Here is a 22,518-nt window from a genome sequence, read left to right as displayed (position 1 = left end):
ATCTTGCAAAATAGAAAGTCTGTTCCCATTAAACAACAATTCCTTATTTCCCTCTTCCTCTGGCAACTAATGAGAGAATTTTACAATGTTTTGGTGGGTTATGCAATATAACCTTCCTCTTTGCTTAAAAAAGAGAAATCTATATTACTCTTTAATGTTTTCATACAAACTGGGAGCATTTGAAGTGTTGCTGAGTTATATGTCAAGTTGAAGGCTTCGTTTTCAGGATCCAGAGGCTGAAATGACCCCTGGAATCTTTGTACTCTCTGAAAACTGGATACAAAGTATTTTAGGCTTATTCTTTTTTTGATTGTCCCTTCTTTATGATGGGAAGTCTTGAAAATATTATTATGTATAGATAGCATGATCGTGCTGCTGAAAGCACATGTGGGTATCTTGAAATATGTATCATTACATACCGTTAGTGGCATGATCACGCTACCTACAGATAATAACATCTTTGAATTTCCTACAATTAAGAGATGCCAATAATAAAAAAAGAACAAATGACAACATTTCCCACTTAGTGAAAAGCATTACAGGTGGCAGGCTGGGGTGAGGAAGGGAAGGCCTCTGTCTTAAGAAAGTTATTAATGTACTTTTCAGTTTTCCTTTTAAATTATAGCAGCAAAAGACATACCTCCCTTTACATGGCTATTCTCTATGTTCTCTTAAAGCTGTGAATCCTTCATGCAGAATTCTAGAACTTTTTGGCTGTCACATAGTTAACTGTACTGAATTCATGGTTCAGGTACCTACATGTACTGAGCTCTTGTTTCAACTGAGTATAGCCCCGTGTGGTGTTTGTAAGGACAGGATCTGATGTGTAGTCTTAGGACCTTCCAGGAGACAAATCCTTTAACAGGGCACAGATGATTTAACAGCTTGGCTATGGTGCCCAGAATAAATTGCTTTCATTCCCCTTACTGTTATACCTGGTAAGTTGCCAGTGTAACAGGTGAAAATTGATGAGTGGGTAGCGATTTCTGGGGCACAGACTGGAGGAGCCAGGAGTTCTGAATTCCTTTGGCAACAGCTTTATCTCATGGGGAGAGTTATACTGTGGTACTACTGTGCATTATTTTTCAATTTAATCCCGTATAGAAAGGGATAATGGTTCCAACAGGCTGAGTTTATCCTGTGAATGTGTTCATGGGCAGTAGAGAAAGATGCTGCCTAATATGATTACTATTAGATTTTCCATGAACTAGGATGTAACAGATGTTCCACGTGAAGGTAAATTTGATCAAAATCTATTTAGAATTTTATTTCCTTTAAACATCTCTACTCAGAGGCCTCATGATAAATAGGGAAGGTCATCTTATCTATCAATCAGACAGTAAAGTTTATTGAATTTCTATTATATCGTGGGAAGGATCACTAAATATGACACCCACAGAAATCTGTGTCCTTGAGGAATATAATGAGAGGAACAAATAGTAAAAACTTCATTAGTTCTCCATTTCCTTATATAAAATTAGTGACAATATGACCTTGTCAGATACTACATATATATATATATATAAAAAAATATATATACCATTTTGAAGAAAGGATAAGATTGAAGAACCTATTTCACAATAAACTGATATTTCTCAGATTTTATATACATTTTTTTCTACATATAATTGAAAAGGGTGATTTAAAAAAACTCTTAACTAGTATTCCTAAAAGTAGTACTTTTTTTTTTCCTTTTGGGATGGAGTCTTACTCTGTCACCCAGGCTGGATGCAGTGGCATGATCTCGGCTTACTGCAACCTCCACCTCCTGGGTTCAAGCAATTCTCCTGCCTCAGTCTCCCAAGTAGCTGGGACTAAAGGTGCATGCCGCCATGCCTGGCTAATTTTTGTATTTTTAGTAGAGATCGGTTTTCATCATGTTGGCCAGGCTGGTCTTGAACACCTGGCCTCAAGCGATCCACCTGGCCTAAAAGTGGTACTTTTAATCACGCATTGCTAAACAAGAAATTAGAATAATACACTTGGGGGAAACTCGTTCTTTAAAAATAATTCCTAGAAGTAGGGTTTTCACCATGTTGCAGTCAGAAAGGTTTGCCGCGCTGCTCTTTGTTTCTTCCATGGATGGGAGAAAAAGAGAGACATGAATCTTACACGGATGTTTTTTTTTTTAGGGGGAGGGAGATCTGGCCTTTCTTACAGGTTTGTTAATCCTTGCAAGCATTATTTCTGGCTCAGCATCTTTCTTTAGGTCAGATGCATTTCTCAGAAGAGAGCTTTTCTTCTCTACTCTGTAAGATGAGATTATACCTCCTGACTACAGGAACAGAAAGCAAGGGGTAATTGAACAGACAACTGAACTGTTTCCCCACCACTGCTCTTCTCTAAAGCAGAGTCTAAGATTTCGAGGGAGTACTGTAGAATCCTTGAGAGACTTATTTTTACTCCATCACGTGGCAGGTAACTGACATGTAATGGATTTCAGGGCTCTGGCTTAGGCCAGAGATGTCCATGAATGACACCGGGAGATGAATGTGGGGACTATCTGTCCACCTCTCTATTTTCAGTCAAATAGAATCAGCTGAACTCTGTTGAATGGTGACTAACAATGCTGTTCTCATGTTAAGAAAAAAAAAGAAAGAAAAAACCTTCCTTTAAAGAACATCAGCAGAGCAAAATGGTTGGTAATTTATCCTGATGCAAAGAAATGGACTAATTTCATCTTCTTGTTTGTGAAGCCCCTGCCACCTTGTCATGACTCCGCGGAATCCATGGAGGTGTTCAAACAGCACTGCCAAATAGCAGAAGAATACCATGAGGTCAAAAAGGAAATCGCCCTGCTTGAGCAAAGAAAGTAAGTACCTACCCCCCACCCCCCACACTCTACATCTGAGTAGGTCCTGCCTACTGGGCAAGGACCAAGGGCGGTGGGCAGGGGACAGGCTGAGTGTGAGGTTGAGACGGAGGTTATAGCAATGATTCAAGTGGTGCTATTGGAGATTAAGTGCTTTACTTTATGGAGTAGCAAAAGGAATACCAGGAATGCTTCCTACTCAAAACTTAAATTTTTAAATAAGAAATATTAGTTCAGGAAATTAAAAATGCCAAAATACCACCCAAAACCACACTATGTTTTCCATAAATGTGCCCAGAGGCCGCAGAACACTGTGGCTTGGTGTAAATTTTAATTTCTGCTTAAATGATGGTGTTCCCACATCACGCAAAGAAGCCACTGGGACAGCTCTTCAAAATGACGTAAATGTATTAGTTGACTGACTACATTTTATAGTCGGGTAAGTTTTTATCTTGATAGCTTTTATTACTATTACAGTTCTGCGGTAGAGAATTATACAGTTCTATTAATTCAAGCACTCTGATTTTACTCACTCATAACTGTTTGTTTCCGAATCCTTCTTTTTAACTGCACTTGATTCCGCCAGTGCCTACCCCAGTGAATCCCATTCTTTTATACTTGCAAAGCATCAGAGTAGACACCTTTCCTTCACAGTACTGGCTGGTTGGGATTTCCCATTTATTAATGAGATATTTTGATTACTAGGATCTTTTGATTAGATCTCCTTTTGATTACATCTCCTACTAGGTGGTAAGTGCCATAAAACACAGGTAGTCAGGTGTTGTCACCATCAGATTCCTGGAGCCTGGTATGATATGTGGCACCTAGAGGCTGAGTAAATTATTGTTGAATGTGTGAAACAGAACACAAACATATTGTGATTGTTTATTTCTTATATATCACGTGTCACCCCAATAAAAGGAGGGGGAGAAGAAATAAACATGCTACCATGCTCAGCTAATTAAAAAATATTTTGTGGGCCGGGCACAGAGGTCCACACCTGTAATCCCAGCACTTTGGGAGGCTGAGGCAGGTAGATCACTTGAGGTCACGAATTCGAGACCAGCCTGGCCAACGTGGTGAAACCCTGTCTCTACTAAAAATACAAAAATTAGCCAGGCATGGTGGCGGGCACCTGTAATCCCAGCTACTCGGGAAACTGAGGCAAGAGAATTACTTGAACCTGGGAGGTAGAGATTGCAGTGAGCTGAGATCACGTGCCAGTATACTTCAGCCTGGGCAACAGAGTGAGACTCTTATCTCAAAAAAAAAATTTTTTTTTTTTAATAGATGGGATCTTGTTATCTTGCCCAGGCTTGTCTCAAACTTCTGGCCTCAAGCAATCCTCCCACCTTGGCCTCCCAAAGTGCTGGGATTACAGAGTCAATATCAGCAATAAAGGGCTGCTAAGATGAATTGTTAAATTAGGAAATATGGTTATATCTTATATTTATAAATACATGAGCTTGGTTTTCCAAGGTTATTAATGATTATTATTTTCATTAATATAGATATGAAATTTCATAAAGGAATTGATGATTATTAATAATGTGACCAGTATTGAAGTCAAAGGAAGAGTTATATGATCAATAGCCTGTAAATAAATATATCTTCTGGTGCGTGTATGTGAAGTGTGGTGGTATAATAAAAATACACACACACACACACGAAATTTAATTTTTACAAGAAAGCGAATGAAATACATTCTGTGTTGAGAAGTTTGTGAAATCCTTAGAATTTTTGAGACTCCCAGAATGGTGGTCAGACAGTATAGCCTGATGGTGGACAGTATGGGTTTTGGAGCTAGACTTCTGTAGACCTCAGTTAGTACCTTACAAACCCTTCCTTCCTTCCTTGCTTTGCCATGCTTCAAACATAAAATCATATCTAAACTTTCGGCTACAGGGGATTAAAAGATGTTTATTAGGAGGTCACAAACAAAACTTTTCTCTCCTATGTCTGACTATTTTCTTTTTGTTCTAAGAGTTTTGACAAAGTTGCTTGGAATACTCAGATTGCATGGTAACACATGGTTGGAGTCCTACAAAAAATTTCATGAAGGAATTGAAGATTATTAATCACGTGACCTGTATTGAAGTCAAAGACGACTAGTTGTATGACAAATAGCCTGTAAACGTATCTTCTGGTGTGTGTATGTGTGTGAAGTGTGGTGGTATGATAGAAAAATCTCCAGTAATTATGTCTCTATTTGTAAACTCTTCAGACTGAAGGTACTGGAGGACTTTGTTATTTAAATTAAATTTATGTGTAGCTTTTTTTCTTTTTTTGGAAATGCAATACTCATCCCCTAAATTACATGCTCTGTAAGTTTTTTATGTTGCATTAAAAAAAATATGGTAGGGACCAGACACGGTGACTCACACCTGTAATGCCAGCACTTTGGGAGGCTGAGGCAAGTAGATCACCTGATGTCAGGAGTTCAAGACCAGCCTGGCCAACATGGCAAAACCCTGTCTCTATTAAAAATACAAAAATTAGCCCGGTGTGGTGGCAGATGCATGTAATCCCAGCTACTTGGGAGGCTGAGGCAGGAGAATCACTTGAACCCAGGAGGTGGAGGTTACAGTGAGGTGAGATTGCGCCATTGCACTCCAGCCTGGGCAATAAGAGCAAAACTCCATCTCAAAAAAAAAAAAAAAAAAAAAAAAGATATGGTAGGATAATGACACGAGAGCAACTCCTATCTAATGTTTGAAACATATCCTTGCTGTTTGCATTGAAAGCAGTGATAACTCTGGGTACCACTACAACAATATTAAAATGAAAAAAGGGGCCAGGAACAGAGGCTCACACCTATAATCCCAGCACTTTGGGAGTCAAGGCAGGCGGATCAGCTGCGGTCAGGAGTTCAAGACCAGCCTGGTCAACATGGCAAAACCCCGTTTCTACTAAAAATACAAAAAAATTAGTTGAGAGTAGTAGGTAGCACACGCCTGTAATCCCAGCCACTCAGGAAGCTGAGTCACGAGAATTGCTTCAAGCCAGTAGGCGGAGGTTGCAGTGAGCCAAGATCATGCCACTGCATTCCAGCCTGGGTGACAGAGTGAGACTCTGTCTCAAAAAAATAAAAACAAAAAATAAAAAAATGAAAAGTCAGCTTCTAGAAATAACATGGCTAGCAGGCTAGTGGAGGTATTTTATACAAACTTCCAGACCACACACAAGTGGGCCAGACCCCCTCGTTAATTACTTATATGCCCGTGTGTGTTTCTGTAGAACTCATCTTGTTCCCTTCCCCAAAGTACTTGAAGTTTCTCCCAAAATAATTGGCTAGATATAGGGCCAAGGCCAAATTCTTTTGTTATATATGTTTTTTCTTTTTCATAAAGTTTCTAATTCCTTTTTCTTCATTCTCACTTCTACCATTTGGGCTTGGGACTTATTACTTGAGATCTCGGTTGATGCAATATTGTAACTAGTTTCCCTGCCTAGGGTTTCTTGTTGCTAGAAAATGACAGCCAGTTCTGGGCTAGATTTCAAGACCTACCTGGGGATGCCTTGGAACCTCTGTAGAACTTCCAATCTCATCCCTCAACTTCAGCTACATTGGCCTCCTCACTTCTTCCGGGGCAGGAGGTGGGTCCTCCAGTCACTGAGCCCCTGTTCACACCAAGCTCTTGGCCTAACCTACCAGGGCCCTTTCTTCCTTTTTTTTTTTTTTTTTTTGAGACAAAGGCTTGTCCTGTCACCCAGGCTGGAGTGCAGTGCTGCAATCATAGCTCACTGCAGCCTCAACCTCCTGAGCTCCAGCAACTCTCCTACCTCAGCCTCCTGAATAGCTGGGACCACAGGCGCATGCAAGCATGCCCTGTTAATTAAAAAAAATTTTTGTAAAGAGATGGCGTCTTGCTGTGTTGCCCAGGCTGGTCTCAAACTCCTGACCTACAGCAATCCTTCCACCTCAGCCACCCAAAGTGCTGGTATTACAGAGTCAATATCAGCAATGAAGGACTGCTAGGAGGAAAATTGCTCGAACCCGGGAGGTGGAGGTTGCAGTGAGCCTAGATCACACCATTGCACTCCAGCCCAAGCGACAGTGTGAGAATCCATCTCAAAAACAAAAACAAAAACAAAAACAAAAGAACAGCTAGGATAAATTGTTAAATTGGGAAATATGGTAATATATTTATAAATACAAGAGCTTGGTTTTCCAAGGATTATTAATGATCGTTATTTTTGTTAAGACTTTACTGAAGTGGAAATTCATTTTCAAACATCTTTTCCTGAACAGTCTTTATTTTCAAGCAAGATATATTGGGCCAAATGAATTTGACCCAAGTAGTTAGCTCTCCATTTTTTGATGATTCTGTTGAGAATTTCTTTCCCATCATTTCATAAAGTGTAGCTGATTGTGTTGCCTCTACCTTGGCTGGCATAAGCTAGATGCAAAGAGACGCTAACTAAGGTATTTTAAGAGAGAGTTTTTCTTTATTGGAGTCATTCAGACACTGCTTAAGGTTTGAACTCCAAACTGAACTTCTCTCTCATCTCCAGAGGAGGTCTCCCTGGATCAAGTTTGAGAGAATTTGACGAGGCATGATGAGAAGAGTTGCTGAAACTGTTATTTTAAATCATATGTGTTGGATGCAGAAAGAGAGTCAAACATTTTCTAGGATTATAAACTCAGCATTGGCTGAATCCAATTTAAAGAATCACTTCTGGCTTATGACCAATGATGTACGAGAGGTTTGTTATATTTTTATTGATTTTTTTTCTTCTCAGTGTAAAAAAAGATGGGAAAGACTTTCTTGAAAGCTTTGAAAAATTACCAAAAATTCTGATATCTTTAAAGAACTCCATCATTTTAATCTAATTATTTCGAGGCCTTTTTCACGTGAAGAGACATTTTAATATAATTGCATATATACTAACATGGAATGTATAAAATGATTTTTTCCCGTAAATATTATAAGCATATTTCTACAACATACATAGCTTTTTGTGTATGTAATATGAAACTCATTGAAGTGAGATATAGACATTTTATGGCTTTTGAAATCTATCACCAAATTTAGAAAAAAAATTTAAAAATGAGATCTATTACCAAATTGTTTGACAGAAAATTTTTAAAGTATATTATTAAACTGCAATCAACTGTAAAGTTTGCTTTGTTCCAGATAAAGCATTTTATCTTGTCCAGTAGAGAAACCACTTATTTATTTTTTTTGGTATGAAATATTGTATTGGGTACTTTGGTGTTTAGAAGATTAACTTAAATGTCAGGAAAAGAGACACTCTCAGAAAAGTCAGATTGAAGAATGTTTTATTTATTCATTTTGATGTTTTTATTTCAATATGTTTCTGGGGCACAGGTGGTGATTGGTTACATGAGTAAGTTCTTTAGTGATGATTTCTGAGATTTTGGTGCACCTGTCACCCAATGTGTAGTCTTTTATTCCCCACGCCTCTCCCACCCTTTCCCGAGTCCCCGAAGTCAATTGTATCATCCTTATGTCTTTGCATCCTCATGTTATGTATTTTTTATAAACTATTTTATTTTATTTTTCTGAGACAGTCTCTTGCTCAGTCACCCAGGCTGGAGTGCAACGGTGCCATCTTGGCTCACTGCAACCTCTGCCTCCCAGGTTCAAGCAATCCTCCCACCTCAGCCCCCCGAATAGCTGGGATTACAGGTGTGTGTCCCAACTCTGGGCTAATTTTTATATTTTTAGTAGAGTCAGGGTTTCGCCATGTTGGCCAGGCTGCTCTCAGACTCCTGGCCTCAAGTGATCGGCCTCCTAAAGTGCTGGGATTAGAGGCGTGAGCCATGCGCCTGGTCAGTTTTATTTTGTTTTTAATTGACATGTAGTAATTGTACTTAGTTATGGGGTCGAGCGTAATGTTTTCATACATTGTGTAATGATCAAACCAGTGTGATTAGCATATTCATCACCTCGAATATTTGTCATTTCTTTGTGATGAGAACATTCAGAATCCTCTCTTTTAGCTGTTTTGAAGTGTACATCATTGTTAACTACAGTCACCCTACTGTACAGGAGAACACCAGACATTATTCTTCCTGTTTAACTGTAACTGTGTACCCATTGAATAACCCCATCCCATGCCCCTCTCCCTACCACCCTCCCCAGCCTCTGGTAATCAGTATTCTACTCTCTACATCAATGAGATCAGATCAACTTTTTTAGATTCCACATAGAAGTGAGATCGTGTGGTCTTTGTCCTTCTGTGCCTGGCTTATTTCATTTAACATAATGTCCTCCAGGTTCATCCATGTTGTTGCAAATGACAAGATTTCATTTTTTAAAATGGCTGAATAGTATTTCATTGTATAGATATATCACATTAAAAAATCTATTCTTCTACTGAGGGACACTTGGACACTTAGGTTGATCCTATATCCTGGCTATTACAATTCGGTGGTTTTCAGTATATTCACAGAGTTGTGCAACCATCACCAACTTTACAACATTTCCTTCACTGCAGAAATAAATCTGGCACCCTTTGGCAGTTACTCCCCATTGACCCTTGATTTCTGGACTTTGGCAAACAATAATCTACTTTCTGTCTCTATGGATTTGCTTATTCTGGACATTTCATACAAATGGAATCATATAATATACAATCTTTTGTGATTGGCTTTTTTCACTTAGCATAATGTTTTTAAGGTTCACCCCCATTGTATCATGCATCAGTACTTTATTCTTTTATTGCTGAATAATATTCCATTGTATGAATATACAATATTTTATTCTTTTATAGGCTAATGGACATTTAATGGGTTGGTTTGTACTTCTTAGCTATTGTGAATAATGCTGCTATGAACATTTGTGTGCAATTTTTGAGGTAGACATATGTTTTCAATTCTCTTGAGTAGGTTCCTACCAGTAGAATTGTTGGTTTATATGATAACTCAATGTGTAACCTTTTGAGAAACTGCCAGACTGTTTTCAAAGGGGTTGACATTTTATATTCTTGCCAGCAGTGTATCAAGGTTCCAATTTTTCCACATCTTTGCCAACACTTCCTGTGCCTTTTAGATTCTAGCCATCTCTAGTGGGTGTGAAACAATGTGCCATTGTGGTTTTGATTTACAGTTATCTGATGGCTAATGATGTTGCACGGGTTCTCCTGTGCTTCATTGGCCGTTTCTATGGCTTCTTGGAGAAATAACTCTAAAGATCTTTTGCCTGTTTTTTAATTTGGTTGTCTTTTTGTTTCTGAGGTGAAAAATGTTACGTAATTTTAGTGTGTTCAGGCAAAATATTAGAAAGGGGTTTTCATATGAGGCCATCAAAATCAATGTGTGACTTATATTCTCATGTCTTTTTAAAAAGTATAAAATGATGATTAGGGGAGTAACATTTCATCTAGGGGAGCATATCAAGATGGGGCAAAAGGGTGCATGTGTAATTTGCAAAGGCATAAACTAAAATTCGTGGAATTTTGGTTCGTTTTTAGTCATGATATTTATCTGAGATTTCTAATAACAGGAGGTTTTAACGTTTTTTAAAATGTTTAACCAGAAGCATTTATTTCTTAAGGATATTCCCAAAGGCAGAAGCTTTTAGAGTGTGTTCTGAGGAGTCTCTCATGGATTCAGGAGGGAGAGCATGTCAGGCAGGGGACTGTACCCAGATCAACCAGAGAAGGACCAATTTTATCTGTTTTATTTGCATCCCTTCAGGGTATGACTTTCTTTGAAAAAGGATTCCACGGGAAGGTGACACTGAAAACCAAACCTCACTTTTATATACCTAAGATATTTTTCTTAAATATTTACTCAGCCTCCAGAAATTACATTTTTGTTATCATAAATATAAGGTAAATGGAGATATTTCTCCACGAGTGTTTGCAGGATATATAGTAACGTGGAGAAAAGTTCTATCTTCTCTTTCCTACGATGTCTGATACGAGTCAGATGCCTTCTGGGTAAGATATGAGATTTGAGTTCATTTTCCAGCTGTGGAGATGCGCTTCCCAAGACTGACTTGGCTAGCAAGAATAGAGGTCGGTGGCTGGCTTGTAACAGTCTTTCAATAAATACTTGCTGAGCAAATGTGTAGAAGAGCAAAGGACTGCCTCGGTTCTTTACTTTGTGTATGGAGACAGAGATGTAGCCAAAGGTATTCTTTCATTTTAGTATTTAGTTTTTTGTGAAATTTCAATATCCCAGATGCCATCAGGCTGTGAGATTACGCTTTCTGTTAATGCCCCATAATGATTTGGGTGTTTTACACCACATAATTACGTGCAGCCCAGTCATTTAATGGGTATTTCATTCCCAAGTATTTCTACACCTAATTGTCTGCCCAAAACTATATTAAACTTATGCCTAGTGTTCCATTATTGGAACACTCAATGTGGGAGAGTTATTTATATCCTACTGCTCAAGGTCATTGCCAAGGTCTGATTTTCCCAATTCAAAAAATTGCAACCTCAGGCATTAGGTGGGTTAGAAGGGACAGCATATTTACTCTTCTCAGTGAGAGCTCCGTTAAGTAGGTTTCCCTTGCTGAGGCAAGAGGCTCCAATCCAATGTCTGGGGAAGCAGAGTGAGGAAACCTTTTGCCGTCCACTTTCTTCCTGTCCCAGGATTAATTCTTTTTAGGGTGATTGATAGTGGGAATCTCCATTTCCTTTAGAGCGGTGGTTTTTCACCGGGAAATTCTCCACACCTGCCCCTACATTGGCAATACTTAGAGACATTTTTGGCTGGAATGACTGGGGGTGAGGGTGGGTTTGCTATTGACATCTAGTGAGTAGAGGCCAAGGTTACTGCTAGACTTCCTACAATGCCAATGTATACACGGTGCCCGACAACAAAGAATCGCCTGGCCCACAATGTCAGTTGTACCAAGGATGAGAAATCCTGCTTTGGAGCAAGTCTGACTTCCTCCTGCAAGGGTGCCGTATTGCCCTTTGCTTCCCAATAGATATTAGTACATTTGTTCATGCATTAAAGCATTTGTATGGCTTCAACAACATAGTCTAGACTGAGCTTTGGAAATCTCAGTTCAATATCATTTATTATTCCTCCACCTGGATAAAATGAAGGTCGACTTTGGCATCCTTTCTGTCATCTTAAGGCATTGACTCCTTCTTTCCTGTGTATGAATGCTTTTACTTGGCCATAAATCTCTCAAGATCCACCAACAGTACAGTCTAAATCCCTATTTAAAAATAAAATTCTCCCTATGATAAAGATATTTTATTATATTATTGCCCCAAATTCTTTAGCTCACTGGGGCCAAACTGTCTAGAATTTTGCCTTTCCCAAATAAAAGTCCTTAGTTAACTTTGACAGTGCCAAGATCCCTAGTAGTGGTCTCCTTAGCACAGAGAAATATTTCTTCCAGTGATGAATCCACATCTCAGACTCCTGCAACATAAAGAATCTCCTTAATTTTGGAATTAATTTCCACAAAGTTTGAAAGTTTTCTTAACCAATTCACTTGGACTTTCTCTTCCCCTGTTTGTTTTAGCAACTAAAAACCTTTCCAGGCATGTGGCTTAGGATGGGGACAACAGATGAGCTATGGTGAACTCCAAAGTTATGACCTTTTAGGCTATTGAATGGCATCATGTGGAAAGCTATGTTACAGATTCGTGGCTGCAGAAATACGGTCTCTCTAACTATTGTCTTCTACCCCCATATTACATTACATTCAAGGAAACGATACAAATAGAACCAATAAATCAAAGGCAGAACCACATTCTAGCCTATAATAAATATTGATTTGTTCTTCAGATCATCTATTTATAAGATTGTTTTTGTAGCTTGATGTGCCAGGGTTTAATTATGAATTGCTAATGGATGAGCATAAATATATCTATATAAATAGGTCCTGGACAGGAAGCAACAGACGTTGTGACAGTTTTCATTGGATGTCTGTATAATTGCTTATCAAATACATGAAACTAATTTAGAAACATATCCACTGAGTCTTCTGAGTTCCAGTAAAGAAGAAATTATTATTGACTTTCTCCAATGCAAGAAGATCAGACCAGACAATTTAGACTATTCTTTCAAATTGTAAAAATCTATGATTTTGTGATTTATTACCTCTGTCAGTCAAAATTAATGACAGGTAGCTTCAGGAGTTTTACATGAGGTTAGATATGGAGCCAGGGAAATAGCCATTGTTATCCCCATTACCACCACCTCCCAGACCGTGATTTGAAAGCAAAACTCTATCTCCACCTAAATCGTTTATACGACACAAGCAATTTGAAGGGAAAAATAGAACCAGAATAGATGATCTGTTTGATGGATAGGGGATTTAAAGCATGTCTCTCTCTCTCTTTTTTTTTTTTTCTTTTTTTTGAGATGAAGACTCACTCTGTTGCCCAGGCAGGAGTGCAGCGATGCGATCCCGGCTTACTGCATCCCCACCTCCCAGGTTCCAGCGATTCTCCTGCCTCAGCCTCCTGAGTAGCTGGGATTACAGGCACACATCACCATGCCTGGCTAATTTTTGTATTTTCAGTAGACACGGGGTTTCACCATGTTGGCCAGGCTGGTCTCGAGCTCCTGACCTCAAGTGATCCACCCGCCTCGGCCTCTTAAAGTGCTGGGATTACAGGTGTGAGCCTCTGAGCCTGGCCTTTTTTTTTTTTTTTTCTTAAAATTGGTTTTACTCATTAATGTTTTAAAAATAATTACATGAGGAATTTTACTAATCAATATTTAATTATTGACATTTACTACCTAAGCTATGCTTAGGGACACAAAACTAAACATTTGATCAGAAGATAAGCTGGATTTCTGACTCTTTCTTATTAGCTGATTAAATGGAACACTTTCAGTTTCTATTTCCTCATTTTTAAAACATAAATTACTGTATTTATCTCTGAGCTACATTTTTCTTCAATTATTTATTTAGTAAGTATTTATTGCGAGCCTATTCTATTCTAAAGAGTGTGGAAGATTCAAAAATCAGTAAGAGCCCAAAGGAACTTTGTTTATATGCGTATCAGTGATGTACATTATCTTCCAGTTTTCCCTGATTGGACACTTTCTAATGTCTGGTTTTGCTCAGTGGACACCAAAGTGGGTATCCAAGGCAGGCCACTGGGCGCAGGAAGAAAATACTAGAACTTTTATCCTTATTTACTCCTTGTCTTTTTTTCAGGATAACTGCATTTTGATAGTTTCAAACCTAGAGAAAAATTGCAAAAGTAGTATAAAGAACTCCTGGCTGGGCACAGTGGCTCATGCCTATAAACCCAGTACTTTGGGAGGCTGAGGCAGGCAGATCACCTGAGGTCAGGACCAGCCCAGCCAATGTGGTAAAACCCCGTCTATACTAAAAATACAAAAATGAGCCAAGCGTGGTGGCACACACCTGCAGTCCCAGCTACTTGGGAGGCTGAGGCAGGAGAATTGCTTGATCCCAGGAGGCAGAGGTTGCAGTGAGCCGAGATCACACCACTGCACTCCGGCCTGGGTGACAGAGCGAGACTCCATCTCAAAAAAACCAAAACCAAAACGAAACAAAACAAAACAAAAAAACACATTCCCATATATGCTTTACTGGATTCAACAGTTACTAAAACTTTCCCCAGTTGTGCCTTATTCTTCCTCACGACAGTACTGGGGTTTTCCTTCTCTCTCTCTGTTTCTCATATACACACGCATACATATATACATATGTGTATGTATACATGTGTGCAAATACATATATGTATGTGTATGCATATATGTGTGTATATACATATGCGTACATACACACACCATCATGTTCCACATTGCCCTAAACACTTCAGTAAGTATATTCTGAAACAATAACATTCTCTCTTTTAACCATGGAATAATAATTAAAATCAAGAAATTTAGCACTGATACAGTATTATTATGTAATTCACAGTTCATATTCAAATTACATCAGTTTCTCAATAATGTTCTTCAAAACTATTTTTTTTTTCAGTTTAGAATAGCACATTGCCTATGTTGTCATTTCTTTTTGGTTTCTTTAAATACAGAGGAGTTCTTAACATTTTTTAAGATACAGGTTAGCAATTTTGTAGAATTTCCCTGAATTTAATTTTGTCTGTATGATTAGATATAGATTGCACATTTTTGGCAGGAATACCACAGAAATGATGTGTGTTTCACAGTGCGTGTGATATCCATTATCTCATGACTAGCAGTGTCAACTTTGGTCATTTGATGAAAGTGGCCTTCCATTTTTTGTCACTGATTTCACTTTTCAATTAAGTAATTTGTGGGATACGTTGAGGTTATGTAAATATTTTGTTCCTCATAAGACTTTCACCCCCTAGGTTTAGCATCCAGTCTTATCCTGTTATATATCTACATTTGGGTATGCTTTATAATGTATGTAATATATTGGCAGGTATATAATTTATGAATGAATATGCAGACATATGTAGAAGTAGTCTGGGTTTGTGTTCAATTTTTTTTTTTAACTAATAGTATTCTATAATAAAACATGTTTGGAAACCCAATTGAATGAGATGGTCAGGCTGTTTTCTAGCTCTGGATTATTGAAACATTACAGGCTGTGTTTTGATGAGCAACCCCCACTGCCCCTTGTTCCCAGTGGCCACAGGCTTATTTCCAATATAAACTTGAATATTATTGCTTTTCGGGAATGTATGTACTTTCCTTTCTTCTTTTCATATTATGTTGTGTCAGATCAGTATCTGATCAGTGGAAGAAGGAAGAGGAGAGGCTTTTAGAAATGTGGCCAACTGTAGTGATGAAAGAATGTAAGGAAGATAGTATTTGCATGTATTTTATGCTAAGGCAATGTTATTACTACTTTAAAACAAGGGTTCGAAACCATTGCCTAGGAACACAACCATAAAACCTCAGGAGCTTTGCAGGGTAGGGGGAGCCTAGGAGGAGAAGGCTTGGGACTGAGACTGGTGGCAGTGTGTCCCAAGCTTTGGTCATTTGGGTACAACTTCTGTGAATGATCATGAAGTAACTTCCAGATACTTCCACATCTACATTATTATTGACTCCAACTGTTTTTGTGCGTCATCTTTACGTAGATCTTCTTCTAGTTAGCCTCCTTTTAGGGCATAAGATCTTTGAAGTCATGGGTTAGATGTGTTGGTTTGTATTTAAAAATACACATTTATTTAATTTAATTCAAAAATCTAATAAAGCTTTCAGTACAACCTACAGTCATCTAACGTTAACACCAGCAGTGCAAAACCTTCCCTTTGGAAAACCCATCTAGAAAACTCTGTATCTGAAGGACATTTACCAACTGTTTTTTGCCCTACAGAGGAGGAAGAAATATGAGGCAAAGGAGAATTCAGTTAGATTTTGTCTAGGTTAGGATTACCTGACCTCCATACGGGAGGCAGACCTGGTATCCTTTGAGTTGTCATGTTTATTAAATCTACACACGGACTGAAGATCTTTAACTCATTACTTTACTTATTTATTTACTTTTTTGAGACAGGATCTCACTCTTTTGCCCAGGCTGGAGTATAGTGGCACAATTACAGCTCACTGCAGCCTCAACCTCCCAGGCTCAAGTGATCCTCCTGCCACAGCCTCCCGAGTAGCTGGAACTACGGTTGTCAGCCATCATACCCAGCTGATTTCCTAATTTTTTGTAGAGACGGTGTCTCGCTATGTTGCCAAGGATGGTCTCAAACTCCGGGACTCAAGCAATCCGTTTGCCTAGGTCTCTCAAAGTGCTGGGATTACAGATGTGAACCGCTGTGCCCAGCCTTTAGTTCTTATTGTGTGTATTTACCTCAATGAATTATTTACAAATATTAACTAAGAACTGAGTTTCTTTAAAGTGTTGTCATTACAGTTTTCCTACAGTACCTTCAGCCTGCTTCCTCAATTCTAGAGTCAGGCCAGCATCAAATGTGGACACATCGTTTTGTTAATTTGGGCTGCAACATGTGTGTAAGGATTAGGGAAAGACATAGGAGGTAATATCTACAAGGACAGAGTTGGGATTCTGTAGTTCAAAGAAGTCTGTTGGAGATTTGTTCAACTCCGATATAGGAAACAAAGGAAGATAACAATGAATTTGGGGGACAAAGACTCAGCCGAGAGAAAACTATAGTTGTCCTCCCTACGAGACAACAGGCAGCATCTTAAATTATGAAAAATTATACACAGATTTTTTTCTAAATTATTATTTTCACAATTTTTTGTATTCTTAAAATGATCATGTTTTTGACTATTAACCTATAGGACTTTTGGTGTATAGTTAGTATTTTGGAAGTGTCTAGTAGAGATACTAGAATAAATGGGACATAAAACTTGCAAAGCTGGACAAATAAAAGTCATTGGAGGCAAGTAAGGATGGGAAACAATTCAGAAGAACAGAATGAATCATTCTACTTCCGTCATGCTATTACTGAGTAATTTAATTTGTTTGCGTTGAATTCTGTGCTTCTTCCTGCCCTGTACCCTGAATCTTCAGGAAGGAGCTCATTGCCAAGTTGGATCAGGCAGAAAAGGAGAAGGTGGATGCTGCTGAGCTGGTTCGGGAATTCGAGGCTCTGACGGAGGAGAATCGGACGTTGAGGTTGGCCCAGTCTCAATGTGTGGAACAACTGGAGAAACTTCGAATACAGTATCAGAAGAGGCAGGGCTCATCCTAACTTTCAGTTTTTCAGTGTGAGCATACGAGGTTGATGACTGCCCTGTGCTGGCCAAAAGATTTTTATTTTAAACGAATAACGAGTCAGATCTATTGCTTCTCTGTGTTACCCACATGGCAACTGTCTATGATGAATTTACTGCTTGCCAGCTTCTAGCTTGAGAGAAGGGATATTTTAAATGAGATCATTAATGTGAAACTATTACTAGTACATGTTTTTGGAGATCAGAATTCTTTTCCAAAGATATATATATTTTTCTTTTTTAGGAAGATATGATCATGCCGTACAACAGGGTAGAAAACGATAAAAATAGAATATTGACTGACCCAGCTAAGAATCATGGGCTGAGCAGAGTTAAGCCACGCAACAAACCCGTAACATGTTCACTGTAGTTTCACATGTGTATTTTTAAAATTTCATGCCTTTAATATTTCAAATATGCTCAAATTTAAACTCTCAGAAACTTCTCTGCATGTATTTATATTCACCAGAGTATAAGCTTTTGTACTCTGATTTTTATTCTTCAATGATTGATTGTACTGAGAATAAATGGTCACATATCCTAAAAGCTTCTTCATGAAATTATTAGCAGAAACTGTGTTTGTAACCAAAGCACATTTGCCAATGCTAACTAGCTGTTGTAATAATAGACAGATAAGGTTGCATTTGCTTCACGCCATGTGACCTTACAGTAAACATCTCTGCCTTTGCCTGTGTGTGTTCTGGGGGGAGGGGGGACATGGAAAAAGATTGTTTGGACATTATTTGGGTGAGTGCCCTTGAAAACATCAGTGAACTTGTAACTATTGTTTTGGATTTAAGGAGATGTTTTAGATCAGTAACAGCTAATAGGAATATGCGAGTAAATTCAGAATGAAAACGATTTCTCCTTGTTCTACCTATCACCACATTTTCTCAAATTGAATTCTTTGTTTTATGTCCATTTCTATTCATGTAACTTCTTTTTCATTAAACATGGATCAAAACTGACAGTTTCTAGTTTGCTCTTTTCTTCACCTCCTTTGTGCTAGACGTTGGGATGACCTAGCCCTGGTCCGAAACTGGTTCTTAGCTGTATTTGCATATACCAAAAAAAAGAAGCGAAGTTCCATTTCTTCCTTCCTTCCCTCCCTCCCTCCCTCCCTCCCTCCCTCCCTCCCTCCCTCCCTCCCTCCCTTCCTTCCTTCCTTCCTTCCTTCCTTCTTTCCTTCCTTCCTTCTTTCTTTTCATTCTTTTCTTTCTTTCTTTCATGGAGTCTCGCTCTGTCGCCCAGGCTGGAGTGCAGTGGCAAGATCTCAGCTCACTGCAACCTCTGCCTCCCAGGTTCAAGCAATTCTCCTGCCTCAGCCTCCCAAGTAGCTGGGATTACGGGTGCCTGCCACCACGCCTGGCTAATTTTTGTATTTGTGGTAGAGATGGGGTTTCACCAGGTTGGCCAGGCTGGTCTCGAACTCCTTATCTTGGATGATCTGCCCACCTCCGCCTCCCAAAGTGCTGGGACTCCAGGCGTGAACCACCGTACCTGGCCTAAAGTCCCATTTCTTAGAAAGACTGTGATTTCTCATATAAATAACTCAGAGCTTCAATACTCAATGTGATGCATTTGTATCTTGCGATACTTGCCCAAAAAACAGAAAAAAGGAATAATTCATTAAAACAGGACGACCTCAGATAAACCAATGGTTTTCAGACGGGGTGATTTTGCCCCCAGGGGACCTTTGACAGTGTCTGGAAAAAAGTTTTTGTTGCCACAGCTAGCATGAGGGGGTGCTACCGGTATCTAGAGGACCGAGTCCAGGATACTGCTAACCATCCTGCCCAGAACAGCACCTGCAACAAAGAGTTGTACGCCACAATGTGACAATAGTGCTGAGATTGATGTGCTGTGGGATAGACAAGTCTCGGGACAGTTTGGTCAAATGTGAAGGGAGGCACGGTGCAGGGCCACAGGTTTTTTGCCACGTGGTGCAGAGCTGGGAGGCCCTTATGCATGTTGATCTTCAATTTCCTCATTTGTGAAATGAAGCTTTTTGATAGACCTCAAAGTTTTCAGGTTATGTGAGCCTATTCACCCTTACACTGCTTTAACATTTGACCAAAGGTGGAAGTCTCTAGTATTCTGGAAGAACCTTCTGTTTCGGTAACCTGCCTCTTCTTTTTAGTATAACGCTAATAAACACCAGTATAAGGGAGGATTTGTTCACTAAGTTAATACAAATACAAAGTTAGCAGAATGGGAGGAAGAAAGGTAAATTACTCATCCTTAACATAAGATTAGTTTTTGGACACTGCTCATCTGAAGACAATTGCATATATTTACAGAATTCAAGCAGTCACAGTCCCTTCTAGAAAATGGGAAGCTGGGAAATATGGCTCCAAAATCTCTTTGCTTTACCAGAATGAAAATAGTTTAACAAAGTAAAAATATTTGAGCACAATTATTATTACATTAAGGAGTCACTGATAGTTTTCTTATCTTTGCTGGTGTTAGCTTGACTTTTTACTGTCTCCAAAAGATATATGTTTGTGACTCGAAAGCAAGCATTTCCCTAGGTGTATATATTTTAAGCAGATTTTTATTCATTAGAATATGAAAATATCATCTACTTTTGTAGCATGTCAGAGAAATCTTATGTCAGAAGATGGAATTTCTTATGTTATCTGTCTTTTTTTTTTTATTAATTTGACAAATTTCCACTAATCTTATTTACCACTGCATATTATCTATATAATGCGGACCATTTAAGAATTTTCTATCTTCAATTATATTTGCGATATTCTTGCTATTAGCAATAATGACAATATTATAGAGCATAAAAACGAGCACAGAAGTATTATGGTGTTAGTAGTAGTATAGTATTAGGATGAAAGTGCTTGCTTTAGAGATAGAATTAAGAGAAAATGTAACTCACATTATATTCTGTAATCGCTGTACTGAAGAATTTGCCATTTATGGGCCATTTATTTTGTGTAGACATGAGAAGAATGTGGTTACACGTAGCTAGAAAATTTATAACCTTTGGTATGGGCAGGGCATGTATCTCTATCTCATCCTGGTACCTGGGTTTGAGTGTATGATTAACTTAGTGCAAGTAAGGAACTAAATAAAAGAGATGTGGAACTGAAATTCTATTCAACAAAAATTTATTGTACACTTAGCTAGTGCGGGGCAGAGCAACAGCAATAGAAGATGTAAAAATGACAAAGATGATGTGGTCCTAGCACATTTAGGGATGGATTGCACCAGACAGAGAATAGAGGCACAGGAAACTGATAGAAGGCTAATAGAAAAGCATGTGCAAGGCAAGTCTAAGAGCAGCAGCAATTGAAAGGGAGTAACAGACTAAGAGGGATGGGAAAGACATAAGGGAAAGTAGGCTCCGCAGGGCTTCAGATGGATTGCATGTGTGATTGAGGCAAGGAAGAGGAAGAGAAAGAATGACCCCCTTCTGTGCCAGACTATACTAGGTGCTTTGTATAGGCTGTATTGTTTTAACCACCCGAGAGACAGCTGTGATTATTCCTTTTCTCCAAAACCAGAAACTAATGTTGTATAATTTGTAGAAAGTTCTCAGAGCTGGGATTCAAGTGCAAAGTTTCATTCATTCATTAATTCATATAGTCAATATTTATTGAATGTCCACACTCTGCCAGGCATCCTGGAAGATACCAGGGACACAAAAGTGAACACTAGAAACAAGGGTTCTATTGGTTTCTCAAGGAACCCTTAGTCTAGTAAGCGAGGTAGCTATTTATCTAAATACCCAAATGGGGTTGTTTTAAAACATACCAAAAAGTTCCCATAAGAGGTAGAACCTCATTTCTCTCCCCTTTAATGTCAGTTGGACTTAAAGACATGTTTTTGACAAATAGAATCAAGCAGCAGTGACAACATGTGACTTCTAAGTCCAGGTCATGAAAGACATTGGAGCTTCCTTCCCACCTGCTCTCTCTTGGATCACTTGCCCTGGGGTGAGCCCGCTGCCATGGAGAAGGCCACAGGGTAAGGAACTGACACCTTCGGCCAACAGCCACATAAGTGAACTTGGAAGCAGATCTGCCAGTCCCAGGCAAGACTTCAAACGTGCAGTCTGGCTGACATCTTGAGTGCAGCCTCATGAAAGTCTCTGAGTCAGAACCACCCAGCTAAACTGCCCCTGGTTGCCAATTCTCAGGAAATTTGAGGCAATAATACTGGTTTTAAGCTGCTAAGTTTGGGGTGATTTGTTTTGCAGCCAGAGATAATGAAGACAACCACATAAGTGAGATAAGTGACAAAATGTAGTTGATGAATGCACCTTAAAAACAGAATCTTGCTAGGCGCGATGGCTCACGTCTGTAATCCCAGCACTTTGGGAGGCTGAGGCAGGTGGATCACCTGAGGTCAGGAGTTCAAGACCAGCCTGGCCAACATGGTGAAACCCTGTCTTTACTAAATATACAAAAATTAGCCGGGCGTGGTGGTGGGCCTGTAATCCCAGCTACCTGGGAGGCTGAGGCAGGATAATCGGTTGAACCCAGGAGGCAGAGGTTGCAGTGAGCCGAGATCACGCCATTGCACTCCAGCCTGGGCAAAAACAGTGAAACTTCATCTCAAACAAACAAACAAACAAACAAACAAACACGGAATCTTACTGAGATGAGGGAGTCTGGGATGGCTTCTTAATGTAGTGTCTACTGAGCTAAGATCTAATGGATGAGTAAGAACTAAAGAGGCAAAGAAGGCAGGTGGAGGAAGACAACATAGACAGAGTGAAAACACGTGCAAAGGCCCTGGGGCATGCTCAAAGACCTGAAGGAAGGCCAGGATGGCTGAGCATGAAGTGGTAGGGAGAATATAGTATAAGGTACAGTTGTAGAATAGGGCAAGAACTTGAAGATCGCATTAAGAATGTTGGCCTAAAAGCAAAGAAAAGCCATTGGAGAATTTTAAGCATATTACAGGGGTAACATATTTTTTGCTAGGATAGCATGTTTTAAGAGTTTTCTGGCTGGGCGCAGTGGCTCACACCTGTAATCCCAGCACTTCATGAGGCCAAGGTGCATGGATCACCTGAGGTCAGGAGTTTGAGACCGGCCTGGCCAATATGGTGAAACCTCATCTCTACTAAAAAAAA

General features: G+C 39.2%; 1 protein-coding gene across 3 annotated transcripts in view; it reads left to right on the top strand.

Annotated features, from left to right (window-relative positions):
- The window catches only part of MAP3K7CL (MAP3K7 C-terminal like), a 44,678-nt gene extending 26,285 nt beyond the window's left edge, over nt 1-18,393 (top strand). For all 3 annotated transcript variants that reach the window (XM_015133060.3, XM_015133062.3, XM_028845385.2), the window contains 2 exons: nt 2,697-2,812; nt 17,221-18,393. In XM_015133060.3, coding sequence (XP_014988546.1) covers nt 2,697-2,812; nt 17,221-17,401 — 297 coding nt within the window. In that variant the 3' untranslated portion in view covers nt 17,402-18,393. The remainder of the gene's footprint in view (nt 1-2,696; nt 2,813-17,220) is intronic.
- Nucleotides 18,394-22,518: the final 4,125 nt, after the last annotated feature.

This window comes from Macaca mulatta, chromosome 3, assembly GCF_049350105.2.
Source record: "Macaca mulatta isolate MMU2019108-1 chromosome 3, T2T-MMU8v2.0, whole genome shotgun sequence".
Classification (NCBI taxonomy): Eukaryota; Metazoa; Chordata; class Mammalia; order Primates; family Cercopithecidae; genus Macaca; species Macaca mulatta.
Note: the sequence above shows the minus strand (reverse complement) of the source record. Positions and strands in the feature narration are given on the sequence as shown.